This window comes from Cnephaeus nilssonii, assembly GCF_951640355.1.
Source record: "Cnephaeus nilssonii genome assembly, chromosome: 7".
Classification (NCBI taxonomy): domain Eukaryota; kingdom Metazoa; phylum Chordata; class Mammalia; order Chiroptera; family Vespertilionidae; genus Cnephaeus; species Cnephaeus nilssonii.
The window spans coordinates 9,872,691-9,899,692 of record NC_137078.1 but is presented as its reverse complement, the minus strand read 5'-3'; the positions used below and the strand labels follow the sequence as shown (position 1 = coordinate 9,899,692).

The window sequence follows — 27,002 nt, the reverse complement described above, 5'->3', positions numbered from 1 at the left end:
TCCATCCATGATATGAAGGTAAATTAGACAATGCTTTCAAATTCTTCTTAAGAAAGAAGAATTGCCACAGATACTCTTCAATATCTTGTTCCTCTAAATTGTTGTCCAAGGAGCTGCTGCATGAGAATCACCTTGGATGTTAAAGACAAAAATGCCTAAAGCATGTTCTCTACTAAGCCCACTTCAGCAACAGTGGCCCAGACATCTTATACTGAAACTAGAGGCCTGATGCACAAAATTCATGTACTGGAGGGTGCGGGGAGTGGGGGCTCAGCCTAGCCTATGCCCTCTCACAGTCTGGGAGCTCTTGGGGAATGTCCAACTGCTGGCTTAGGTCCATGGAGTGGGCCTAAGCCAGCAGGCAGACATTCTTAGCGCTGCCAACAGGTGGGAGAGGCTTCCACCACCACGGCTATGCTCACCAGCCATAGCCCAGCTTCTGGCTGAGCAGCGCTCCCCCTGTGGGAGCACACTGACCACCAGGGAGCAGCTCCTGCATTGAGCATCTGCCCTCTGTGGTCAGTGTGCATCATAGTGACGGGTCATTCTGCTGTTCAATCAATTTGCATATTAGCCTTTTATTATATAGGATGTTTCCCACATGATGCACATTATGGCTTGAGAACCACTACTCTAGTGGTGAGAATATTGTATTATATTCTAGTTGTAGGTTAAAGTATTTAAACCTGGAGACTATTAGACTAAGGCAGGCCACATGAGCTAACCTAAGCCTGGGTCACTTCACTCAAATCCATGAAAATGAAGCTTAAGACCAACCAATCAAAAAGAGCTAACTTGCCTTTCCCAAATAAGGCAACTGCATGAGCTATAGCCAGTCAAATAATTGCTTTGCATTGCTTTCTTCACTTCAGTGTCTACTCTATAAAATCCTTGCCACTAGCTCTTGTTGGTGAAGCACTCCTAACCACTTCTGTATTCAAATTGAGGTATGATCAAAGAAAATCTTAAAAAATATATCAATGTGCTTCAGTTCACCTTTTAACAATGTCCATACACAATTATGTGTGTTTGATAGCATTATATTTTCCAAGCGGTAGCTGGCTGCAACTTTAACAGGAATTTGCCTGTCTCTCTCTAGGCTATGTGGCTGATGTTGCAGAATGACGAGCCAGAGGATTTTGTCATAGCTACTGGAGAAGTCCATAGTGTCCGGGAATTTGTAGAGAAGTCATTTTTGCACATTGGAAAAACCATTGTGTAAGTATACCTGAGGCTGATTTTAGCTCATTCATCAAACATTTGCTGGCAGGTTTGTATATATGCTTGCTATTCTACCTTGGTTTTGTGTTTTTCCCTTTTCACTCTCTTGTAAAGCAATGTAGGGATTTTCAGCATGGAGCAGGGACTTTGTTATTCATCACACATCCAACTCTACTTATGTAAAGTGTTTGTCACTATCTGAACAGTCTTTTCAAAATTTCTTTTATCTTTTTTATATTTTAAATATTTTTACTTTTGAAAGGTTTTAATTTTTTATTATAGTTTATATATGGTATACTATGATATTACTGTAGCTAATTGTACTCTTACCAGTCAATATGATAATATTACATAATCTTTTTTAATGCTTTCAATTTACATTTTAAAACTAGAGGCCCGGTGCACGAATTCAGTGCTGGCAATCAGGGCCAATTGGAGCTGGCCAGCTGGGGGGATGGACTGCAGGAGGTTAGCCAGCTGTGGGAGGTTGGCTATGGGAGCGCACTGACCACCAGGGGGCAGGTCCTGCATTGAGCATCTGCCCCCTGGTGGTCAGTGCATTGTCATAGTGACTGATTGACCAGTAGAGCAGTCGACCAGTCGTAATGGTCGCTTACACTTTCATATATATAGATTTTTAAACCCATTGAAAACTTACAGAAAAGTTTCAATGCATTACAAACAATCTTCTTTTCTCTGAACTATTGAGAGTAGGTTGCCAGTCTGGTGCCCCATCACCTGGGACTTTTGTGTGTATTTCCCATAAACACAGGCATTTTCTCACATAAATGTAATACAAACATTAAAATCAGGAAATTCACCATGATAAACTGCTACCAACTAACCATCAGATCTGATTGGAGTTTTGCCAATTGAGTGAATCCTACACTGTACAGGGTTGGGCAAAAGTGGGTTTACAGTTGTGAATACACGAAACAGAGTTTATTCTTGTATTATTATTTCTTAGTTATTGTATTATTGTACATACGAACAACTATAAACCTATTTTTGCAACACCTGCATATGAAAATGGTCTAGTTTATACTTATGCACTACATTCACTTGTTGCATTAGAAAATTTTGAAGGCAGATTTCTGTTGGAATAGTTGAAAAATTTGTGGGAAACAGTATACATGGAAGATTGGAAGATTCTTTTCTGGCAAATTTTTTACTATGGTAAAAAATATATATATAACAAAATTTATCATTTTAAACATTTTTATTTTATTTTTTAATAAATGTTTTTATTTTTTAATTACACTTAAAATTCAATATTATATTAGTGTCAGGTGTACAACATAATGATTAGACATTTATATAATTTTATGAAGTTATTCCCTGATAAGTTTAGTGCATGTCTGACACAATATATTGTTACTACAATATTATTGACTAAATTTCCTATACTGTATTTTACATCCCCATGACTGTTTTTATAACTAACAATTTGTACTTCTTAATCCCCTTCACCTTTTCCACCCAGCTCTCCAACCTCTTCCCATCTGGCAACCATCACTTTGTTCTCTGTAATTATGAGTTGGTTTTTTTGTTTATTCATTTATTTTGTTTTTTAGGTTTCACATAAGTGAACTTATATGGTATTTGTCTTTCTCTGTCTGACTTATTTCATTTAACATAATACCCTCTAGGTTCTCCATCCATGTTGTCACAAATGGTAATATTACATTGTTTATGGCTGACTCATATTCCATTTTATATGTGTACCACTTCTTTATTCAGTGCTCTCTCAGTGGGTACTTAAGTTGTTCCCATATCTTGGCTCGTGTAAATAATACTACAGTGAACATAGGGATACATATCTCTTTTCACATTAGTGTTTTGGATGTCTTTAGATAAATACCCAGAATTGGAATTGCTGGGTCATATGTTAGTTCTATTGTTAATTTTTTTAGGAACCTCTGTGGTGTTTTCCATACCACTGCACCAATTTACAATCCCACCAACAGTGCATGAAACTTCCCTTTTCTCCACTTCCTAACCAACACTTAATGTTTGATGGTTTATTGATAATAGCCATTCTGACAGATGTGAGGTGGTTTTAGTATACATTTCTTTGATGATTAGTAAAGTTGAGCATCTTTTCAAATATAGGCCCTCTTTGGAGAAGTGTCTATTCAGGTCCTCTGCCCATTTTTAAATCAGATTGTGGGGGTTTTTGGTGTTGAGTTGTATGAGTTCCTTATATATATTATATCCTTATCAGATGTATCATTGGCAAATATCTTCTCCCACTCAGTAGGTTATCTTTGTGTTTTGTTGATGGTTTCATTTCCTTCCATATACAAAAAGGTTTTAATGTGATGTAATTCCATTTGGATTTTTTGTGTTTGTTTTTGTTTTTGTTTTGTTGTTTCCCTTGCCTGAGGAGAGTTATCCAAAAAAATATTGCTAAGAGCAATGTTAAAAGAGTTTATTGACTTTGTTTTCTTCTAGGAGTTTTATGGTTTCAGGCCTTCTATTTAAATCTTTAATCCATTGTGAGTTTATTCTTATATATCTTGTGAGAAAGTTTTATTTTATTACATGTATCTGTCTAATTTTCCCAGTACCTTTTATTGAATAGACTGTCCTTACCCTGTTGTATATTCTTGCCTCCTTTGTCATAGATTAATTGATCATGTAGGCATGGGTTTATTTCTACACTGCCTATTCTGTTCCAGTGTCTATTCTGTGCCTGTTTTTATGTTAGTATCATACTGTTTTGATTACTGTAGTATAGTTTGATATCAGGTAGTGTGATGCCTCCAACTTTGTTCTTCTTTCTCAAGATTGCTGTGGGTATTCAGGGTCTTTTGTGGTTCCCTGTGAATTTTAGGATTATTAGCTCTAGTTCTGAGGAAAGTGTCATTGGTATTTTGATAGGGATTACATTGAATCTATAGATTGATTTCAGTTTTGTGGACATTTTAATGGTGTCATTCTTCTAATTCATGAGCATGGTTTATTCTTCAATTTATTTGTATCTCCTTCAGTTTCTTCTTCATTGTCTTATAATTTTCCAAAGGTCATTTTCTCATCAGTTAAACTCATTCTTAGGTATTTTTTATGCAATTTTAAATGGGATTGTTTTCTTAATTTTTCTTTCTGATAGTTCCTTATTGTTTTTATAAAATGCAATCAATTTATGGATATTAATTATGTATCCTGCTACTTTACTGAATTCATTTATTAGTTCTAATAGGTTTTTTTTTTTTGTGGAGTCGTTAGGGTTGTCTCTGTGTAGTATTATGTCATTTGCAAAAAAAAAACAATGACAGATTTACTTCTTATCCAGTTTGGATGAATTTTCTTTATTTTCTTCTCTGATTGCTGTGACAAGGACTTCCAATACTACGTTAAATATAAGTGGTAAAAGTCGACATTCTTAACTTGTTATTGATCATTAAAAAAAAATGCTCTTAACTTTTCACCATAGAGTATGAAGTTAGTTGTGGCTTTGACATACGTTACATTTATTATGTTGAGGTACATTCCCTCTATTCCCACGTTGCTGAGATTTTTTATCATAAATTAATAATTTGAGTATAAGTGTTAGTTCTTCTTTGAATGTTTGGTGAAATTCACCTGTAAAGACTAGGACTTTTGTTTCTTGGGAGATTTTTGATTACTGACTGAAATTTATTAATAATTATTGATCTGCTCATATTTTCTTCTTCATTCAGCCTTAGGAGATTATATATTTATAGGAATTTATCTGTTTTTTCCATGTTCCATTTGTTAGCATATAATTGTTCGTAGTATTTCCTTATAATTTTTATATTTCTGTGGTGTCAGTTGTCACTTATGCTCTTTCACTTGTGTCCTTTCTCTGTATATTTTTTTGATGAGTCTGGTTAAATGCTTATCAATTACACTCATCTTTTCAAAGAACCAGCTGTTTGTTTCATTCATCTTTTGTATTGTTTTTTTAGGTCTATTTTGTTTCTTTCTGCTCTGACCTGTAGTATTTTCTACCTTCTACTCACTCTCGGCTTTTCTTTTTTAAAAAATTTTAAGTGTAAGACTAGATTATTTGAGATATTTGTTGTTTCTTCCGATACACCTGTATTGCTATTAATTTTTCTCTTAGAACTCCATTGGCTGTGTCCCATAGATTAGGGGTCCTTGTGTTTTAATTTTCACTTGTCTCAAGGGATCATTTGATTTCTTCCTTGAACTCATTGTTAATCCATTCATTGTTGAATAGTGTGTTATTTATCTTTTTGTGTTTGTGTGTTTTTTAGTTTTGTTATTGATATTGATTTCTAGCATCATACCATTGTGTTTGGAGAAGATGCTTGAAATTATTTCAATCTTCTTAAATTTGTTGAGAGTTGCTTTGTGGCCTTACACATGGTGTATCCTGGAAAACATTCAGTGTGTGCTTGAAAAGAATGCATGTTCTGCTGCTGTGGGGTGAAATGTTCTAAAAATATTGATTAAATCTTTCTGGTCTAAAATGTCATTTAAGGCTATTATTTACTTACTAGAGGCCTGGTGCACAAATTCATGCATGGGTAGGGTCCAGCCAGCCCCCCACCTTTGGGGCAGATTGGGCCTGGCCGGCTGGGGGGAGGGGCTGCAGGTGGTTGGACGGCTGGCCCCAGCCCCTGTCAAACTCCTGGTAGAGGGGACAATTTGCATATTAGCCTGTTATTATACAGGATTGATTTTTTTGGTCTGTATGATCTATATATTGATGTCAATGGGTGTTAAAGTCTCTTACTATTACTGTGTTACTGTGGATCCCTCCCTTTACTGTTGTCAATATTTGCTTTATATATTTACATACACTTATATTGGATTTATAAATGTTTACAATGGTTATATCCTCTTTTGAGATAGATGACTTTATCATTAAAAAATGTCCTCCTATGTATCCTATTATAACCTTTGTTTTAAAGTCTATTTTATCTGATATAAGTATTGCTACCCCAGCTTTCTTTCCTTTCCATTTGCATGAGATATCTTTTTTTATCCCTTTATTTTCAGCCTGTGTGTATCTTTCTATCTGAAGTTAGTCTCTTATAGGCAGCATATGTATGGGTCTTATTTTCTTATCCATTCAGCCACCTATGTTTTTTGATTGGAGCATTTAATTCACTTATTTAAAGTAATTATTGATAGGTATGTAGCAATTGCCATTTTATCATTTATATTTTTACCTTTCTTCTTCATAAAGATACCTTTAACATTTCTTGTAGTACTGGTTTGATGTTGATGAACTCCCTTAGCTTTTTCTTATCTTGGAAGCTCTTTTATCTCTCCATCAATTCTAAATGACAGCCTTACTGAATAGAGTAGTCTTGGTTGTGTAGGTCCTTGATTTTTACCAATTTGAATGTTTTGTGTAAATCCTTTCTGGCCTGCAAAGTTTCTGTTGAGAAACCAGCTTACAGTCATATGGAAGTAGGTAACTAACTGCTTTTTTCTTACTGCTTTTAAGATTCTTTCTTTGTCTTTAACATTTTGATTATGATGTGTTTTATGTGAGACTCTTTGGGTTCATCTTGTTTGGGACTCTGTACTTTCTGGTGTTGTATGTTTACTTCCTTCATCAAGTTAGGAAACTTTTCAGTTACTATTTCTTCAAATGAGTTTTCAATCTCTTTCTTTCTTCTTCTTCTTCTGGTACCTCTGTGATGTACATGTTGTTATGCTTGATGTTGCCCCAGAGGTCCCTTAGACTATCCTCACTTTTTAATTTGTTTTTCTTTTTGCTGCCTTGTCTTCCAAATCACTGAGTCAATCCTCTTCTTTAACTAATTTTCTTTTGGTTCCCTCTAATGTATTCTTCATTTCAGTTATTGTATTCTTCATTTCTGACTGGTTCTTTTTTATGGTTTCTATCTCTTTGTTGAAGTTTTCGAGGACATCATCTCCTCTTCCCTTAAATTCAGTGAGCATTCTCTGTATCTGGTAGATTGCTTGCCTCCATTTTGTTTCATTATTTTTCTGGTGTTTTGTCCTGTTCTGTGGGGCCCAGTGGCACAGTCTCCCTAGTCACCTGAGCCAGGTGCTCCAGGGGTGTCCCTTGTGTGGGTTTTTGTGACTTCTTGTTTTATTTGAGTCTTGGTTGCTGTTGGCACATCAGTGGGTGAGATTCACTAACCAGCTGTGAGGATTTGCTGTGACTACAGCAGACAAGCTGTTAGGCAGGGGCTGACACCATAGAGTGTGATTCACTTTGCAGGACTCTGGTGTTTGCTAAGTCCATCCTTTGGCTGTGTTGTGTGTGCCATTAATTGGGTGATGCTCTGGTGTGATCTGAGCCTGGCCATTGAGTTTGTTGTTTTTGGGGTCTCTTGGGATCCACTGCACTGCAGGTCAAGGTCAGTTCCTGCCAGGGCCTGGCTCAGGACCACCTGGTGGGACCTACAAAGTGTTGGGCTGGCTTGGAGCTGCCTTCTAGAGACTGTGCTTCAAACTGAGTCCAGCTACCCATGATTATGGGGGCTTACGGCTGCTTAGCAAAGTATGCATGGCACACGGAGGCCAGCCACTGCTTTTTAAGGGCTGCGGACCTTTGAGAATTTTAAGGAAGTCCACAGTACAGGGTGAAGCTAACTGTTTGTGTGTAACAGACCCTGAAAGAGTTGGGTGGGACAGGGTCTCAAGAAATCACCAGGGTGGGCAAGCAGTGTGATCCAGGTTATTGGAAACTGTTATATATTCATCCATCCAAAAATTGTGATGGATGAATATATAAATTCTTATTTCTTAATGAAATACTTGTGCTAATAAAACAAAGACTTTAGCATAATGAAAGTATTTACTGGTATATTAGGAAGGAGAGAAAAGTATTTACTGGTATATTAGGAAGGAGAGAAAAGTGGATGAGCATTTTTTCTCGTCAGAATTCTTTTGTTCTTAAGGGACTGAAATTGGATTCCCCGTGGCCTCAGGGACACTTGGGACTGGGATCTGGAACTCTGTCATTCTTCCCTACCTTTTGGCTCTACTGCTCTTGCAATGCGATCTACATTCCTTTAGCATGTCCCTGTGACAGAGGATGTCATTGATAGTGTTTCTGAGGACACACCTAACACAGTCAAAGAGGACTAGAACCCTTTTTGATAGCTATCCACTTAAGAGAAATCCTAAGGAAGGATCCTAGCTGTCCCCACTGGGTCCCGTGATCACCTCTAGACCAATCACTGAAGCCAGGGCATGGGGCATGTTTTGAGGCATTGTCCTGTTGTCAGGGAGAGAGAATTCTATGTATGGAAGAAGCAGGGGCCTCCACCAACATGGGAATGTTATTTCTCTAATAAAGGCAAAAAAGTGGTACTAGGTAGACAAAACAATATGTTCATTATAGCCAAGAGTATGCCAAGTGCTGCACACCCATTCATTTCCATTTCAGGGCAGGGGATACTGTTCACGGAGGAGGAAGGAGGTATAGTGAAGTACCCTCCAAGGTTGCTCAGCAGTGAGTGGTAGAGCCAGGGTCTACGACTGCATTTCTCTGAAACAAAAGGCCTTTTATATTGTACTTCTCATCCTTCAAAAGCTTTGCAAGGTGATGGCGTGCATGCAAACAGTGAAGACACCTTATAAGCAAACAACTTGCCCAATTAACCCTGGGCCTGCATGCCTCGGGAAGGAGAAGCCCCAACATAATGCAAAGAGAGACCAAGATTCTTATCCTCGGCTTTTGAACATCCGAGGCCCAAGTTCTGATGAAAACATGAGATCAGAAGGATCTGTGAAGGATAATTTTCACTACGTGTTGTTTTGGTCTGTCACTGGAAGCATATCCCATCCTGCCCAGTGGCACTACTCCTAGTTCCAGGAGCCCATCCCATCCAGGAGCCTTTAGCTATAAGGAAAGGAGGTAGGACTGGTGTCCACTAATTCACCAGCGTGTCCTCAGTGCTGACAGTAGCTGGCTTGCAGTGGGTGCTCTATAATATCTATTCACTGAGCCCCAATGGAGACTGAAAGGCCACTTGTCAGAATGTCCTTCCACGAGTGTCCAATGTCAACCTAATTTCCCCATGTTAGGTGAGCAGGAACTCCTCCAGCATGGTTCCCTCTCACATGGTGGTGACAGCTCTGGGAAGCCACCATGCTTCCTATCCCAGGAGCTACTGAGGAGGGATGATAAGGACCTGAGTTGACACAAAGGCTTGGAAATGGAGAGGATAGACTGACCCAAGGAAGACAGAACAGGACTTGGTGAACAGTTGGATATAGAGAGTGAAGGAGAACTTGATTAGTAGAGCCATCAAGTGAGACAGAAAACTTGCTTCCCTGCCATCATTTTCACCTGCTGTGTTGTGTGTGCTTCAAGGAAGATGAGAGATACTTTCTCTGAATTTGTGGACTTGCACTAACCTCGTATTGCATGCCTTTCATATAGACACACTGGTCAATACCTGAACATGCTCACTTTAGCTGTTTTCAGATCTGTTGTCACTTCTCATTCCTGCTACTGTTTTGAAAATATCTGTTGTAATTTTCATTGGAAAAGCTTATAAAATGTGTTACCATCTATATACTTAGAATTGGCACAAATATTTGCTCTTGAAGTCTTTGACACCATTTAAGTGATTTTTACTTTGAATTTTTCAGAGGATAGCACATTCATTTGAATTTGGGTTAGTGGAAGATACTCAGCCCCACATGCAATCCTGGTGAAAGTTAAGGTCATGTTTGACAATTAAATTCCCAATTGATCATTAGTATTGAGAAGGTGCCTTCATGACCACAGATGTTTTCTTCTAAGAACATTGCAGGGTGTGTGTTTGTTTGTTCAAAGGAGGATGCATTGTTGATTTTTTCCATTAGTGTTTTGATTTGCTTTTCTCGTTCTCATTAATTAATTACTAAGTCATGTTAAAAGGAAGCACTTTTACAATTAAAGTGATAGTAGCATAAACTAAGCAGGCGAATTCTTGTCTTGACTAATTTTCTGTCATTCATCTTATTAGATTTTGAAAAGAGAGTTGTAAGAGTAGCCTGCAACCATGTAAGAACCACTGTCTACTGCATGGGGTGGAGCCAGACAGGGAAATACTGATCATAGTTTACGGTACTGTATCTACATTTTCAGTAAAAGCAACAAGGGTAACAATTATTATATATATTAAAAGAAACACATTAGTGTTTCTAAAGTCCTCCTGGCTGGCATAATGACATTTGTGTTCATTGTATTCTTTCCCTGATAGGGAAATGTTTTGTGATGGGTGGGATTTCTGAGCCTTGGACCTTGAGGCTCAGAAGAGGGCTGTGAGAAGAGGAAGCGGTGTGTGGAGGTTTGCTGTGGATTCTGCATTCCTATGGCTGGGCTCAAGGCTGTGCTGGATTTGGATTGCACATGGGAAAAGCACATCCTTCTAGTCAGGCATTTCTGAGGAACAGATTTTCCCATGATGCACATCTCAGGGTCCTTAGCAGGTAGTTAGGAGAAGGAAATCATGTGGCCATGCATCTCTCCTCTGGGGATTTCACACCTGAAGGTGTGCACAGGTGAACCCAGCGTCCCTTCCTCGACAGAGGATCACAGCATCTGTTCTCCGGCCTGGGAGCCCCTGATAGCTCCACCTCCCGCCTTACCAGCTTGCTACCTGTTTCCTTTATGTCCCTACCAAGTGAGTGAAATCTAAGCTGCCAAGTGGCTCCCAGACAGTCATCCGCCACGTAGATCTGTCACTGGAGCTAGAAAATCACACTGTGAGAAGCCTGCAGAGAGCCTATTCCTGAATATAGGTACCATGAGAACTTTCTGGAGATACTCTTCGAAAGTATACACTTAACATCTAGTAATAAAAAGATTTGGTGTTTTCATATAAGCTTCAATTTGCCATTGAAAGAGTTTCCCCCCTCCTCACTCCATCCTTTCTTTCTTCCTTGTGTTGTGCCCTCCCCGCTCTCTCTGGAAATTTAAGCCATACTATCATTTTATATTTATAACTTCTAAGATACTTGGGGTTTTCACCCATTAAAAAAAAACCACACAAACTATAATGGCCTACAGTGATGTGGCCCTTTCCTGAGGCAGTGGGTTTTGAATCAGGTGCAGGATCTAATTTGAGCCCTGACGTCTTCCGTGTCTTAGAGGCTGAGGTAGCCCTCACTGTGTGTCATGTACAATTGATGCTCTCTGCCCACTTCATTTTTCTCTCAAAGCCAAACTCATCTAAGGGAATGGAAGGGCATTCTCTTGTCCTTGAGAAGTGTGGGCTCTAACTGGGTGACGATAAGAACACATTCTTTACAAATATATACAAATAGATTGTGTATTGTGCAACTCTTTTATATCAGTACTGAGGCAATAGCACCATAATCAAGACTGGAGTGGTATCCGTAGAAAGGTAGACTTAAACAAGCCACAGTGGGAGTTATGAATGGTAGTTAAGAAGAAGGAAAGCATTCCAACTGGGTGGAATGGCATGAGAAGAGGCATGGAGGCAGGAGTTATTAAACTGTATGTGGGCAGCAGGCAAGCAAGTAAGCTGGGTTGGACCAGCCTGACCACATTGGTGTGCATGAAGAGATACCTACACCTACTGTACCCTCTGCTTCCCCACACTTATTGTCTAGGTCTTAGCTTAGGCATCCTCCTCTGGCTCACACCCCACCTTCAGCCAAGTCCTGCTGAGTGCCCTCGCTGGTCCTCTAATAGCACCCTGTCTGCCTTCTGCTATCATTAATACATTCCATCATGGTGGCCACTAGTCTCTAAGCCTCTAAGGACAAAGACCATGTCTTGCTTACTCATGCCTGTGTCATTGGCTACTGGCTTAGCTTAGTGCCTAGCACTTAGTAGGTACTCAGTACAGATTTGTGAGGGAGAAGGAAGGGGGTGCATAGATAAAGTTGGCCAAATGGGGAGGTACGGACAACAGAAAGCCCTGAACTATGGCTGAGACTCTCATACAGAACTGGAGCACTAGTCCTGGAATTTCCACCTTCCCACCAGAGCCCCTTGTAAGACCTCAATGTATTTTACTCCCGTAAAGCAAGAGAAACTCCACTTACATTCTTGGGAGTGGGACATCTTAGCTGAGTTAAAATCAATCAAAATACAGCAGTTGCATAAACACACACCTCTTTGCACCAGTGCTGTCTTTTAGAAAGAATGGTAGGTTTTGTGGATAGAGCACGGTTATGGGTCCATGAAAAACACAGCACAGAAACACTAGGGCTCGTGCAGAAGCCACTGTGTGTTGAATCCCTTCCACTGCCATTCTTTGCAGAAGAGAACAACCTCTGGTCTTCTTTCCTTTTTTCTACCATTGAGTTAATTATACGAGTCCTGTTTCCTAACAATCCTACCTAATAATAGACAAATATGCAAATTGACCATACCTCCAACACACCCACAAGCCATACCCACAAGCCACGCCCACTATCCAATCAGAGCGAGTATGCAAATTAACCCAACCAAGATGGCTACAGCCACAGAGAGCAAGGTTTCCTAGGTAACAGAGGAAGCCAAGCTTTCCGCCTGCCCTTGCCAGGCCTAAGCCTCCACTCAAGCTACAAATTTTCAATTATAGAAGGTAAACAAATTCAAACAGAAATGGCGGCATAATGGAGCTTGAGAGAGCAGGCCAGGGTTGCCCCTGGCAACAGGGGAAGCAAAGCTTTCCGCACACCCTGGCCGGGCCCACCCGCTTAAGGCAACAAAGTTTCAATTATAACCCCAACAGAAATGGCTGCCGGCCGAGGAGGGAGCCCCAGGCTTGGCTCCGCTCCAGGCTACAAAGTTTCAATTGTAGAAGGAAAATAAATTCCAGATACCAGGGGCTCCACTTGGGTTTCCAGGGGGCGTGGCCGGCCTGCAAACCACCACAGGCCCCTCGCTCAGGCCGCCCCATGCCCCAAGGAAACCCCACCCTGATCAGGGACACCCTTCAGGGCAAACCAGCTGGCCCCCACCCCTGTACCAGACCTCTAACCTATCTAATAAAAGAGTAATATACAGATTGATCATCACTGCAACACACAATATAGCTGTCCCCATGTGGTCAAAGATCCTGCCCCCATATGGACACAAGATGGCCACCACAAGATGGCCAGCAGGAGAGGGCAGTTGGGAGGCACCCGGCCTGCAAGAAAGGGCAGTTGAGAAGGACCAGGCCTGCAAGGGAGGGCAGTTGAGAGGGACCAGGCCTGCAAGGGAGGGCAGTTGGAGGTGATCAACCCTGTAGGAGAGGGCAGTTAGAGATGACCAGGCTGGCAGAGGAGGGAAGTTGGGGGCAAACAGGCTGGCAGTGGAGTGGTTTGGGGGTGATCAGGCTGGCAGGCAGAAGCGGTTAGGGACAATCAGGAAGGCAGGCAGGCAGGCAAGCAGTTGGGAGCCAGCAGTCCTGGATTGTGAGAGGGATGTCCGACTGCCCGTTTAGGCCCGATCCCACCAGGCAGTTGGACATCCCTCGAGGGGTCAAAGATTGGAGAGGGTACAGGCTGGGCTGAGGGACAACCCCCCTCCATGCACGAATTTCGTGCACCGGGCCTCTAGTAAAACATAAGTAGAGACCACCTGAAAGTAGAACCTCTCTAATAGTTTCTCAGTGATCCTGATAGAAAGAAGAAAGCAAGGGAAATATTGACCAATGGACAACTCTTACAGAAGATGTTTGGGAGGCCTCCCCATAAAATTGACTGTGTCCTCCCCACCCATTCTGCTCATTTCCACCTTGTGAGAGATGGGTGTCATCTGAACCCTTCTCCATGAGACCTTTTGTAAATTGTTCAAAAACAAAAAACTCCTTTTCCCCCCACATAGGAACTACAGATTGGACTACTCACCTGACTCTGAGTTTGGGGATTTGTCAGCTGACATTTACAAAGGGCCCATTGTATGGAAAGCACAGAAGAAAAGTCCCTATTACTCTAACAAGTAACATGAACAGTCTTCTACATGAACAGTGTATAATAGATTTAAATTTTAGATTTTTTGTTATAGTTGACTAGAGGCCCAGTGCATGAAATTCATGCACAGGAGGGGAGTGTCCCTCAGCCCAGCCTGCACCTTCTCCGATCTGGGACCCCTTGAGGGATGAACGGGCTGTCGGACATCCCTCTCACAATCCAGGACTGCTGGCTCCCAACTGCTTGCTTGCCTGCCTTCCTGATTGCCCCTAACTGCTTCTGCCTGCCGGCCAGATCACCCCCTAACCACTGCCATGCCAGCCTGATTGATGTCTAACTGCTCCCCTGCCAGCCTGTTTGCCCCCAACTTCCCTTCTCTGCCAGCCTGGTCACCCCTAACTGCCCTCCCCTGCAGGCTTGATCACCCCCAACTTCCCTCCCTGGCAGGCCTGGTCCCTCCCAACTGCCCTCCCCTGCTGGCCATCTTGTGGTGGTCATCTTGTGTCCACATGGGGGCAGGATCTTTGACCACATGGGGGCAGCAATCTTGTGTTGTTGGAGTGCTGGTCAATCTGCATATTACTCTTTTATTAGGTAGGATAGAGGCCTGGTGCATGGGTGGGGGCTGGCTGGTTTGCCCTGAAGGGTGTCCCAGATCAGGGTGGGGGTTCCCTTGGGGCATGGGGTGACCTGGGCGAGGGGCCTGTGGTGGTTTGCAGGCCGGCCACGCCCCCCGGTGATCCAAGCGGAGGCGCTGATATCTGGGATTTATATATCTTCTACAATCGAAACTTTGTAGCCTGGAGTGAAGCCAAGCCTTCTGCTCGCTCAGTGGAAGCAGCCATTTCTGTTGGGACTTATGTATCTTCTATAATTGAAACTTTGTAGCCTTAAGTGGAGGCCTGGGCTGGCCAGCGTGTGCAGAAAGCTTGGCTTCCTCCATCGCCGGGGGCAACCCAGGCCTCAAGCTCTCTGAAGCTCCGTGGCTACCGCCATTTCTGTTGGGATTTCTTTATCTTCTATAATTGAAACTTTGTAGCCTTAAGCGGAGGCCTGGGCTGGCCAGGGTGTGTGGAAAGCTTGGCTTCCTCCATCGCCAGGGAAACCCAAGCCTTCCTCCTGCTCTCTCAGTGGCTGCAGCCATCTTGGCTGGGTTAATTTGCATACTCGCTCCTGATTGGCTGGTGGGTGTGGTGGAGTGATGGTTAATTTGCATATTACTCTTTTATTAGATAGGATTATTTATTAACTGCAATGTAAGAGCTGAAACCCATCATTTAAAAACAGTTGTCATTAAATAAATAAATAAATAAATAAATAAATAAATAAAAACAGTTATCATTATTAATATGAATGAAATGGAGCAAGACTGGGAGCAAATGGAGACAAAGGAGTTTCCATTTCAGTAGTGATCCAAAAGACCTGTACACACCTAAGTTCCATACACACACACACCTTTGCACAATGCTGACTTTTAGAAATTAAGGTTGGTCTTATGATTCAAATAGTGCTCCCTGAACCTAAAAATTATATCCTGTCTCTCTTTCTAAGAGCAGAAACTCCTGCCTTCTCAGGAAACTCTGGATCATCCCTCTCTCCTCTGCCATCAGTCCTTCTTTACAGCTCCTTCCCATCAGCATCTTGACACTTTCAAATTCAACCATCTTTTTTAAATGTACCCCTCCCAAACACTCATTCCCTCCAGACCCTGCCCTTCCTCTTGTGCCAGAATGTACAAAGAGCTGCCTCTCCTCACTGTCTCCCCACTCACCTCCTTTCCTCTTCCCCTCAGGCCAGTCTGTCTCTGCCCCAAGGCCTCCATCAAAGCCACTCTCTAACATCTCCAGGGGCCAAAACCCGAGGGTCCTGTTTCAGTTCTCCCCAGCCCCTGGTAGTGAAGACCCTTCTCCCTTGGCACACACCTCTCCCCCATTCTCCTGCAGTCTGCAGTGTGCCTGGCTCTTCCCAGTCAGCTCCTCAGTCTGCCCGGAGGGTGGCTTCCTCTATGGAGGGTATGGCAGCAGGCATGTCTGTGGTTGTTCAGAAGGCAGAGTGGAAGAAGGAGATGGGGGGCAGGAAGTACTGGGTATTCAGGGCAGGTGGGCAGATTAGAAACCCTGAGGCAGAGCTAGGGCTTGGTGGACAGAGCCCTAGCAGGCAATGTGGAGGGAGCAATTGGGGAGGGCCTTGGTCAGTCAGCCTGCGGTTTGTAATGCTCTGTAATGTTCTTGATGGTAATGAGTTTCTCCTTCATTGTTAGTTTTGTTTTCCCAGTTAATTTAGCACATAATTTAAATTCCAATCCTTCTACAAGGAATTGTCAGAGAACCCAGCAATTTCCTCCCTTCCACCCTCCCTTCCCCTCCATTTTCACATCCTCTCTGCTACTTGAGAAATTCTGTGGCCCTCTCCACCTGCAAATGTATGTATGCTCTTCTGCTTGGTCAGTTGTCCTTGTTTACCTCAAGCTAAGTATTTGCTCTACTCTGTTTTTCTGTTCTCTCTGGAAACCCCATTGCACTCTGTTACACTGGCATTTAGCTCCATGTTTCTAAATAAGATTTTTATTGCAGCCTCTTGATTTTTTTTTCTTCTAGACATTATCTATTGGCCTCCTCTTATTCAAGACAAGGGTATTTGTTTGTTTTCTTTTCCTTCTCTTGCCCCATTCCTCCTTTCCCTTAATATTCTATTGTTATATTATTTTTTTCTATTGTTATATTTAAATTTAGGTTAGCTTAGTGTTACATTATCATGACTGATCAATGTTATTCATTCTAGTAAATCCACAATTACATTTTCTTTTCTGCACAGTTGTCATTTTTTTACCAAAGAGCTAACAATTGTCATCTTACTTCATTTGCCTTATCTTCTATATATTTATCACTAACTACCCCAAACTCTGCTCCACTTGTGAGTTATTCTATCAGTCATGTCTTTCTGTAGCGGCCCTTCTGGAACCTTTTGGCCTGACCTGCCTTCATGTTTGTCTGGAGGGTTCTCTTAGCCACTCTCCTGAGTTGTATCCCGTATTTTCTGGCATCTTTTTAAAAATTCCTTTGTTGAAGCAAAATCTTAATGAAGTTCAAGTCTAGTCCCATCCATTATTTTGAGGGGGCTCCCTTTTTGTCTGAAAATGCCCATTCTTTTGCTCTGATCAATTTTCTTCATTTATTTTTAGGTAATTATTTGCTCTGCTCTGTTTTTTCTACACTCTCTGGAAAGCCCATTATACTGACCTCTTGAGGCCATCTTCTGATTTTTTATCTTCCTTCTGTTTTTTTCATATCTACAGGTTTTTTTTCTACTTTCTGGGACATTTCCTCAACTATTTCCTTAAAATCTTCTCTTGAACTTTTAATTTCTGAATTGTGTTTAATTTCTAAAATCTTTTTAAATTGTTTTTTGTTATATAATATCTTGTTTTTGTTTCTTTGATATCTTTCATTATGTCTCTGAACATATTAATGGTGGTGCATGTGAGTTTATGGTTTTGTTTTGTTTTAAATTATCTTTCTTGATTGTTCTATTTCCTTCAAGTTGCTGTTTTTCAATTTCTTTGTTGTGATTTATGTCTTTCATATCTGTGGTTTTGCTCACATGTCTGTCTGGTAATCTTGGTTTTCTCTCATGTTTAAAAACTGAATTGGGAATTCCTGAAAACATGGAGATTGTTGACTGTGTCACTATAGGGAGACTTGGACATTTAGGTGGAGAACCTCTGACAACTGGAAAAGCGTTCCCAGTCTCCTCCCTGCAAGGAGACAAGCCTGCCAGCCAGCACCCTAGGTTGCTAGGCAACCCCAACATATAGTTTACATACTTAATCCTTCCCTGATTTCAGCACAGTGATCCCACCCTTCAATCCTGGGACCTTCTTCTCCAGAAAGGGTGAGGCAGCTGCCAAGTACTGTGGTATCTCAGAGGTAACTGGGCATCAGACTATGTCTCCAGTAGAGCTGTATTCAGCTCACACTTCCTAAAAATTTGGGGGCTCCTGCAGGTGTAAATTGGGTTAATTCTTGGCTTTACCACCACTGGCTTTGGAGTCTGTTTTCTGGGGCTCCTGCTAAGTTCTTGAACACTCATTCAGCTGCTGTCCACCTTCTGGGATTTGGTTCCTCTTTTCTCTCCTGTTCTTTTAGCCCTTAAGGGTTTATTCCTTTTTTGAAAGGAATCTTGGAAGGAGCAAAAGTGTGTGCAAATGGCCATCTTTATCCAGAACCTAATAATTCTCCAGGACTAGTTATGTCATTTGCTAAATTTTAGCCTCTGGTAATCTATCTCTATATCTGTGTCCTAATGAAATAGTGTTTCTTAAAATAATTTCTGAGAGCTTTGTGATATTCCGGTTGCTATACGTAGCTGTGTCTTTTCAACTGGATGTACCCAGTGACTGGTGTTCCTTAAAGGGGTTCCTAGTTGGAAATCTTAATAGCATCCAATCTTGCCTTAATGTGCTTAAGTCTGCTATTCTTCAGTGCTTTTTAATGCTTATTAGAAGCCAACAATTTATTTTAAAAATTGAATTATACAGGATTCCTGCTCAGTGAGCTGTTGATCTAAATTAGTGGTTAGCAATCCCTGTTAATTAGTTATATCCTTTACTCCCTGTCAAGGTATCATCATTTCATGAACATGGAGCTCTGCTTTGAGTCATAACATTACTTGTTAGGACAAGTTAGCTGTTACCTTCTACTTGTTAATACAAGTGCTTCATATATTGTTGTAACTGAATGGTTTTTGGCCTTTAGCCGAAACTTTTGCTTACTGCCCTCATATAGATCTAGTAGAAATTAGAAAGTGGTTTTTGCCAACTCAGTCCTGCTATGAGCCATTTCCTGGTTGCAGTTGATTATTCAGTGCAACTATATTATTCATTGAGGCAGTGCCATGCCCTTAGAGATGGTTGGACTGTACATAGCCTTTGCAAAGTGGCAGCCCAGCAGGCAGCATTCAGACAGAGAAGGCCTGCATGCCGGGAGCTCATGTGCCCAGGAAGCCTCAAACTCAGGTCTAACTTGCAGATTACTTCTTTCATCTTTTCCATTTCAGTTACTGTTACAAATTTTACATGTTAGCATATGACTGTGGAGCAATCAAAGAGAATCAGCAGTAGACAGGAAAATTAATGCTGGTCCAAAGATGCAAGCTGTTGGTGTGAAAGGAGATTTAGTTGAGGGGGAGGCTATACCATTAACTCACCCCCTAAAGCAGGATGGGCAACCTGTGGCCTCCAGGCCAAACCCCACCTGAGGCCTGATTTTTACTGTCCTCTAAGGAGATTTTTTATAGTTCTAGGGTAGTTTAAAAAAAAAAAAAGATGCTGCGAAGTAAGAAGAAAGAAAAGGAGGAAGAAGGAGAGAAAGGAAGAAAGTTCAATAGAGGCTATATGTATGTGATCTATAAAGCCTCAAATATTGACTTTTTGGCTCTTTACAGAAACAGTATGCCCACCCCTGGTCTAGACACCATGGCTTAGCCTCATCCCTTTCCTGTCCACACACTCCTTCCCCAGTCATGGAATGTTCTCCAAGTTTTCCTAAGGCTTTAGCAACTTAAATATGAATGTGTGTTCATGTGTGGTTTCCAAAAAATGTAATTATAGATAGATCTGAGTCATCAGTTCTCAAGTGTGTGACATCTAAGCAGATTTACCAACAGAAAGGCTGGCATTAGATATATGAGTACACATAAATCAGCATGGTAGACTACGTGCCTAGCTACAATGGGGAAAAAAATAGCAAAATTATGAGCAGTATTTTTATAAACCCTTTGGGCTTAGTTGGAAATACTTTCAGAAAGGTAGATGTTGAACTTGTTTCTCTTTGTAAGTATAAAATGTAAACAAAAATAAAATTAAAGTATGCTTTTACGAGTATGATACAAATATCCTCTTATTTACTGAAAGCCTAACCAAAGAAAAAGTTTCACTTAAACAATTACCTTTGGAATTAGATAGGTAATTTTTTAAAATTATGGCTTTACCAATTATTCTTCCTCACTATGGATATTAGCCAAAATGTGGTCTTTGTCCATCAGAGATGTGCAGGTTCCTCATCACTGTAGGCTTTCTCACTTCACAGCATTTTCCTTGACATGCTCTAAGTTTAAGGCATCCACATACCATTTCCAGGTGAATTTTCCAAAACCTTAGCTCTGATCCTGCCAAATCAGTCCGATCAACAGTAAGAGATGAAACCAAAGAAGTAAGTTATCAAACATTCCTTTTTTAGTCAATTAATATGAAAGTCCTGGGAAATGCAGGTGGCCCAGTGTTGCTGGGCTCGACACATTGTGCTATAACTCTGTGCTGTGGGATGTTCTCATGGTTGCCTTGAGTGCATTGAAATTTAGCATACTCGTAACCTTATTACTTCTCCAATGATGAAATGGTATCCCTGTGCTGCCAAAGAGTTAATTGAGAATAGAACATTCAGATGGATGCTCAGAAATGAAGCTGTGAGGCCAGCTTCTGTCTCTAATACCCAACCTGTGTCCAAAATGGCCAACATGGAACATTCTGTGGCCAACATGGAACATTCATCTTCAATAGCACTTGTGGGTCACATCAATGAGTAATTCATTTAAAGCTCTATTCTTTTCTTTACTCCCCACTGTGACTCTGATCCAGGCCCACTGAATCCTTTTATCATAGGATTTATCTTCAGCTGATAAAGCAAACTAGCTCTGGGAATAAGCATTAAAGTCAAACATTACTTTGTAATTTCTTTCCCTTCTTTGCCAAATGTTTCATTTATAAGGATAATTCAAATTATATAGTATTTTCTGTTTGGGTATTAGATTTTTGAAATCCAGAGGTCAACAGTAAGCCAGTAGCTTTATTTCTTTAAAAATCGGGTACCTAGCATGGAATTCCAGTGAAAAGCTGGTTTTCAAGCTCATAAGCACATCCTGTGTAGTGCGCAGTGTAGACCTGAGGGGCCATTGTCGGGATCCTTAACTGTGGCAACTTAGATGTTTAAGGAAGGAATAACAGCATAGGCTGAATTAAAGGAGACAGAGAGATGCTAATATACCCTCTCTTAGCAGGAAGTAAACCAATTAGTTGTGCATTTTTTGGAGATTTAATCATTTGAGATGTATTGAGGCCTGCTGCTGACTGTGTAGAGCAAGGGAATTCATATTTAATACAAAGGTGAAAGGAATGGTTAATTAAGTAACCATTATTCCATACTGGAGTGCATTGAATTTATAATAAATATCCATAAAACTACAAAAATTTAAAAAGAGGAAGGGGGAGACAGGAGAAATTAATTAATTCATAATAATTGACTTAATCAGGAATAGTCTAAAGAAGTTAAAACTATTTAAATTCCCTGAAAGTTGCCCAGTTCCTTATTTTGAATAGTCTGGTCATTTCTGAAGTCTTGCTTCTGAACCCATCATGATTTTCTTAAAAAGAAAGGGGGAGGGAGGAAGCCCTACCCTTTCCAAAGAGATCTGGAAAGGCTCTGAAAGTCACTGTTCCCTAATAACATGGTTAACTGCAGCCTGGGCTCCTGTCATTAACGAGCTTACCTACTGCTGCAAGGAAAAGGCTGGGCTGGCCTGAGGGATCACACTGTGGCCAAATGCTCCCAAGCAATTAAAGGCTGATTAAGTGTTTATCTTCTTTACAGGTGGGAAGGAAAGAATGAAAATGAAGTGGGCAGATGTAAAGAGACCGGCAAAGTTCATGTGACTGTGGACCTCAAATACTACCGACCAACTGAAGTGGTAAGGTTTCCCGGCCACCCGGTGTGTGGCCACACTTGGCCGCTGTCTGGGAAAATGCTCACGGGATGCCAAAGCCAACCTTCAAGCTCCCCATCAGGCTATTCTGGTGTCTTTTAGTGGGCTTGTTCCAAACCAGAGCCCAGTGAATTGAATTTGAGATGTTGTTCTCATCACAAAATCCATTGCTTTAAAAAGGAAAGCAGGGGTAAAACACACCCAAGGAAGTGGTGAGTCTATGGAAACAGAGACTCATATCATATGGCAGCTGTCATTGTGTTAGTCCCCTGCTTTGGTGGCTGACCCCAGGTACCTACAGGATGTCTGACTTACAGGGCCCTCCATGGTCTGCAGGGTCTCAAGGTCTGGAAGGCTGCCTGCCTCCTCAGTGCACACAGGCACATGTGCACACACAAACTGAGCCCTAAGTGAACATTAACACGCAGCTCAAGTACTGTCTTTCTTTGATTTGTTTTCTAGACAATATACTACACTGCTGATGTCTCTACTCCTTCCTTCTTATTGATAGTATATGCGATCCATAATTATATTATAACATCTATTATAACTTATTATACTCATTTGTTTACATGTTTTTTCCCTTTACAAAGCTGCAAACTCAGGATAAGGACTTTTTAAAATATTTTCCACTGTAACAAAGTAGGTGCTTAATAAATGTTGATTGATGGGTAGATGGATGGATGAATTTCTAAATATAGAGATTTCTGTGTTAAGAAATGACCTGTAGATTGTTAGATCATCCTCCTTTCCTAGATTTATAGAACCTTATAGTGTGGCATTGTCGCTTTAACACTTTAATATGGTCCACCTTCCATGGTGACCAAAACTCAACATGTTACATATACCTAAAGATAACAGAAATGGCATCTTCAGAGAGAAATGCTCAGGCGTGATGGTTACCTAGTGACATACCAATTAACTGAAAATGGAATCCTGTGAACCTGTTTTACCTGTGTTTTGAACCAAATTCCTGTGTGTTGGACAACCCCTTAGAGATTAGGAAAACCCCAGTGAAGAAAGACTGAAAGTGCCTGTGTCATCAGTAACCACCCTTTAAAACGTCTTGTTTCAAACAAAGGAAAAAACGTCATGCGCTCTGCACCCAGGAGGAAGTGAAAAGGAAAGATGAAGTAAGCAGTGGGCAAAGAGGGCTGTAGAGTGGAAGCTTTGTCCTGGCAGGGCGTGGCGGGGCCTCTGGCACTAGGAACAAAGGCTCCCTGTGCTGATGCGGGCGGGTCTGCGGAGGAGAGGACAGAGGACTGGCTCTGTCTTTGGGAGGAAGATCCTAGCACACCCTGCTGACATAGCACTGAGGTCCCTGCGGAGCCCCCAGCCGCACTGGCGTTGTTTCCAGTCCTAAGAGGTGCCGCAAGGTGTCAGTTTTCTGGAACTTTGCACAGATAACATAAACAGGCAAAGCTGTTTCTATGCTAACAGAATTTGTCATCTCAGAGTGGAAAATTTACTGAGCCAACAGAAAGCTCAATCCTTATAACAATTTTATATATGGCTCTTTCTCTTCTCTGACACCAAAATAGTTTCAGAAGCTCAGAAGTCATTAAGAATGGCCTGTCTGTCATTCTCACTTGGCAAGGCGTGGGATTGATAAGTACACATAACAAAAGAATTTGCTGAACAGGAAAAGGACCCTTGGACTAACAAGACAGTTCTTGAAGTCTATCCTGTCAACCCCTCTTTCCTGTCCTGATGCTACATCCCTCCCCCTTTCTTTGTTCATTCAAATGTCATTATCATACCTGTTCTGCAACTCCATTCACACTAATGCTGTTTGAGCATAAGAGTGGTGTCTTATTTCCTATGCTCTCTTTGCTTGTTGATCTAGCTCCCATCCCAATGCTCTCATTTACTGCTTAAATTTGGATGTTAACCTGCATGTCATCTTTCTAAGCCTTTAGGATGCATTAATTTTGTTCCCTCTACTTCAACTAGGTATTCTATTGAGCAAGCTTCTCTTGTACAGGGAGACTAAACTTTTAACTTCATTCCTCAGAACAAGGAGTTTTCCTAAAACTGGGATCAGTTCTACAGCCTTTTGTTGAATTGCCTTGGGGGTAATCGGGCTCCTCCAGTGGAAAGGTGACCAAAACTGAGCACTGCTTGTAAATGAGCTCTCGCCTAGGTGTGGGCCTTAATAGCCAGCACATTTAGAGAGTCACTGGGCATGAGTCCTGGAAAGTGCCGAGCTCCTCTGAGGAGCAGCAGCACTTGGTGTGGTGCAGGATGGAGTTCTCCCACATCTGCACTGTGTCCTTCCTGCTCAGTGTCGGAGTTCTTCCCACCAGTCCCAAGGCTCCATGCATTCATCCTTCGATTCTGTAAAAGTGTGTTCTCCTGATGAGTTTAATCGTGTGTATCCCAAGATCTTCAGCACACAAAGAACTCCAAAGCCCAGGGTATAAACGTGATCTCCTTAGCATCCAAAGGTTCCAAAATAACTGATAGATAAAAAGAGAGAGAGAGAGAGAGAGAGAGAGAGAGAGAGAGAGAGAGAGAGAGAGAGAGAGAGAGAACATTTGAAAAGAAAAAAGTGAGGGACATATCAGGTCTCAGAACACCAGTACCCTAAAGCAAGACTAAAGGGACATAGTGCTTTAGGTTGTTTTTTGAACAAGATGCAGACTAGTCTTCGGCAAGGCTCTTTTCCTCCTGGAGGCCAGCAGAGAGTCTATAGAGCATGTTCGCACAGCACCAGGAATGTCTGTCCTCATTGGTGCCTCTACAGAACCTTCAATCCTGCTTACGTACCAATATGAAATGAAGGCTTTTGTTCTGAGCTAAGGACTCTGGCATCCAATTAGAACTGAACAGAGTCACGTTTTTTGCTTCTTTACCTATAAACCTCTGGGCTTCCTTTGAACATTTAGGAATATTGCTACTGTGGAGAGCTTAATCCTGAAAACTAGACTTTAAATTTCCCATTGCCCTGAATTGCAGTATTTGGTGATGGCATTATCAATATTTAAGTTCTGTCCTCTTAAAACGCCTGTCTCTTACATAGTTTTCTATATGTGCATTCATCTATACCTAGATTCATTGCATTGTGCATTTATTTGTAGAGAAGTAGGGTTGTGCTTATGTGCAGGCCCCAGGGCCAATTGTAGGAGTTCAGAAACTGTCACTCACTAGCTGTGTACCCTTAGGCAAGTCACTTCTCAGTGCTTCTGTATCTTTAAAAATGGGTTTGATAATAGAACTTTCAAAGAGTTGTTTAAAATTAATATACCAATATACAAAATGCTCATTAGAACAGTATCTGGCACACAGTAAAATACCCAATATAGATGTATTTTTTTAATTTATTGATTTGAGAGAGCGGGGGAGAGAAAGAGAGAACATTGACTTGTTGTTCCACCCATCTATACATTTATTGGTTGATTCTTATATGTGCTCTGACCTGTGATTGAACCTATAACCTTTGGGTATTGGGATGATGCTCTAACCACCTGCGCTACCCAGCCAGGGCCGATGCTGTTATTGTTATTCATTCATTCATTAATTCATTCGTTATTTACCAAACACTGTGTTAGACCCTGGGAATACAGTATGAATAAGGTAGACACATCCCCTGCTCTTGTTGAGACTGTAGATATAGAGGTCTCTATCAGTTACTTAAACCTAAGATCTTTTGAAAACTAGAATGGCATCATTCGTGAATTATATAGATTAACCAATAAAAGGTACTATCAAAGCTACTAGAAAATGTTAATAAGTACTTTGATTTTTTTTATTTTTTTTTATCTTGATTTCTGTCCTTTCTGATCCTCTTTCAGAAAATTAAGTAGATGTTCAGTAGTATGGAAGTAATGAAAATATAAAAACATTGATATTGACCTATTACTTACTTTAACTGCAAAGGTATCTTCCTTTTATTTGAGAATGTTTAACTTGGAGAATTTAAAAGGTTGAGTTAGTGAAGTATTCAGCCTAAGGTGCCAAATTTGTAACCACATCAAATGCTCAATCCACTTTTTAAAAAAAAATCTCTTTTTTCCTACAGAGCATTTTAGGAAATGGCATGGGGGACACAGTCACAGACTAAAAATATTGCATATTTTTTCATTGAAAGTATCTTAACTGAAATTCTAGTAGATGATGCGAACTACATTTTTTCTTACTATATTGTTTGCCTTCCACATTCATTTTTCTTGCCGTTGTATTTCTAATGTCCTCAATTGTGATTGGTTTTATTTTATTTACTTAGATGCTTCCTGTTTATTCCCTTTATAGATATTAGAAAAAATCATGAATTCAAATCTAGACTTGAGAAAACAATAACTTTAAGGGAGTTTAACAAGCTAGTTAGAGTAGCACCTTCCTTCAGTAAAAACTTGTGTCCTGTTTCTAATCAAATTACCATATGCTTGTCCATTTGTCCCCTCTGCATACTTTTCCTAATATTTTTCTGTAAATGATGTTAAGTTCACTGGCCCATAGTTGCTCGCTTTGTCTCATAGCCCTGGTTAGAATAATGTCACATAACACTTTCCAGACCTCAGGAACCTGATCTGTCATCAGAGGACCTGTATAAATACCAGTGAGAACTTCCTTCAGTTCCATCGCTGTGTATTGGGGTCCTGATACTGTCCCCTTTGACTCCCTGTTCTCACCACATTCTCACACTTCCCCACATGTAGCAAGAAATTAGATCCTCTCTACTCCATCCTTCGACTTCCCCAGTTCTGTGAGAAGCCAGCTGATCTCTCCCTGTCCTGATTCTTCTGACCTCTAAGACTCTAGTCCTACCCTTTACCCCCACTTGTCTTTGTTCTTTGTGTGACTGGTGGGAGCCTGGATAAGAGGACACAGAGAGAGCAAATGAGGGGCGGGTCCTTCTTCCTGCATTCCTTGAGGTGGAAACAGAGAGGCTGGACTGCTCCTTCTGGGAGGTCCCTTCCAATTTTCACATCCCTGCATTTCTGCTTTTGTAACGGTCAGACCACAGCATGTGCAGTGTTGTCACCAAGGCCCCCATCAGAGTGTTTCCTCTTTTATAAGTAATCTCCGAACTTCTTACTACTTGTATTTTATGAGTAGTTTTGTTTGTTTTTTCTATGAATCACTGTTTATAGATTTTGAGCCTCCCTCTTAGGCTCCTCCTTCCTTAATCACATTGGCCTTTCTTGCCCTTTCCTTCCTGGGACTTAACCAAGAGAGCTTTAAGTTTCACTCTCTTTGGT

General features: G+C 41.1%; 1 protein-coding gene across 1 annotated transcript in view; it reads left to right on the top strand.

Annotated features, from left to right (window-relative positions):
• Positions 1 to 27,002, top strand: part of GMDS (GDP-mannose 4,6-dehydratase) — a 687,968-nt gene that overhangs the window by 575,204 nt on the left and 85,762 nt on the right. Inside the window, exons 8-9 of the mRNA XM_079777570.1 lie at positions 1,100 to 1,218; positions 21,690 to 21,786. Coding sequence (XP_079633696.1) covers positions 1,100 to 1,218; positions 21,690 to 21,786 — 216 coding nt within the window. The remainder of the gene's footprint in view (positions 1 to 1,099; positions 1,219 to 21,689; positions 21,787 to 27,002) is intronic.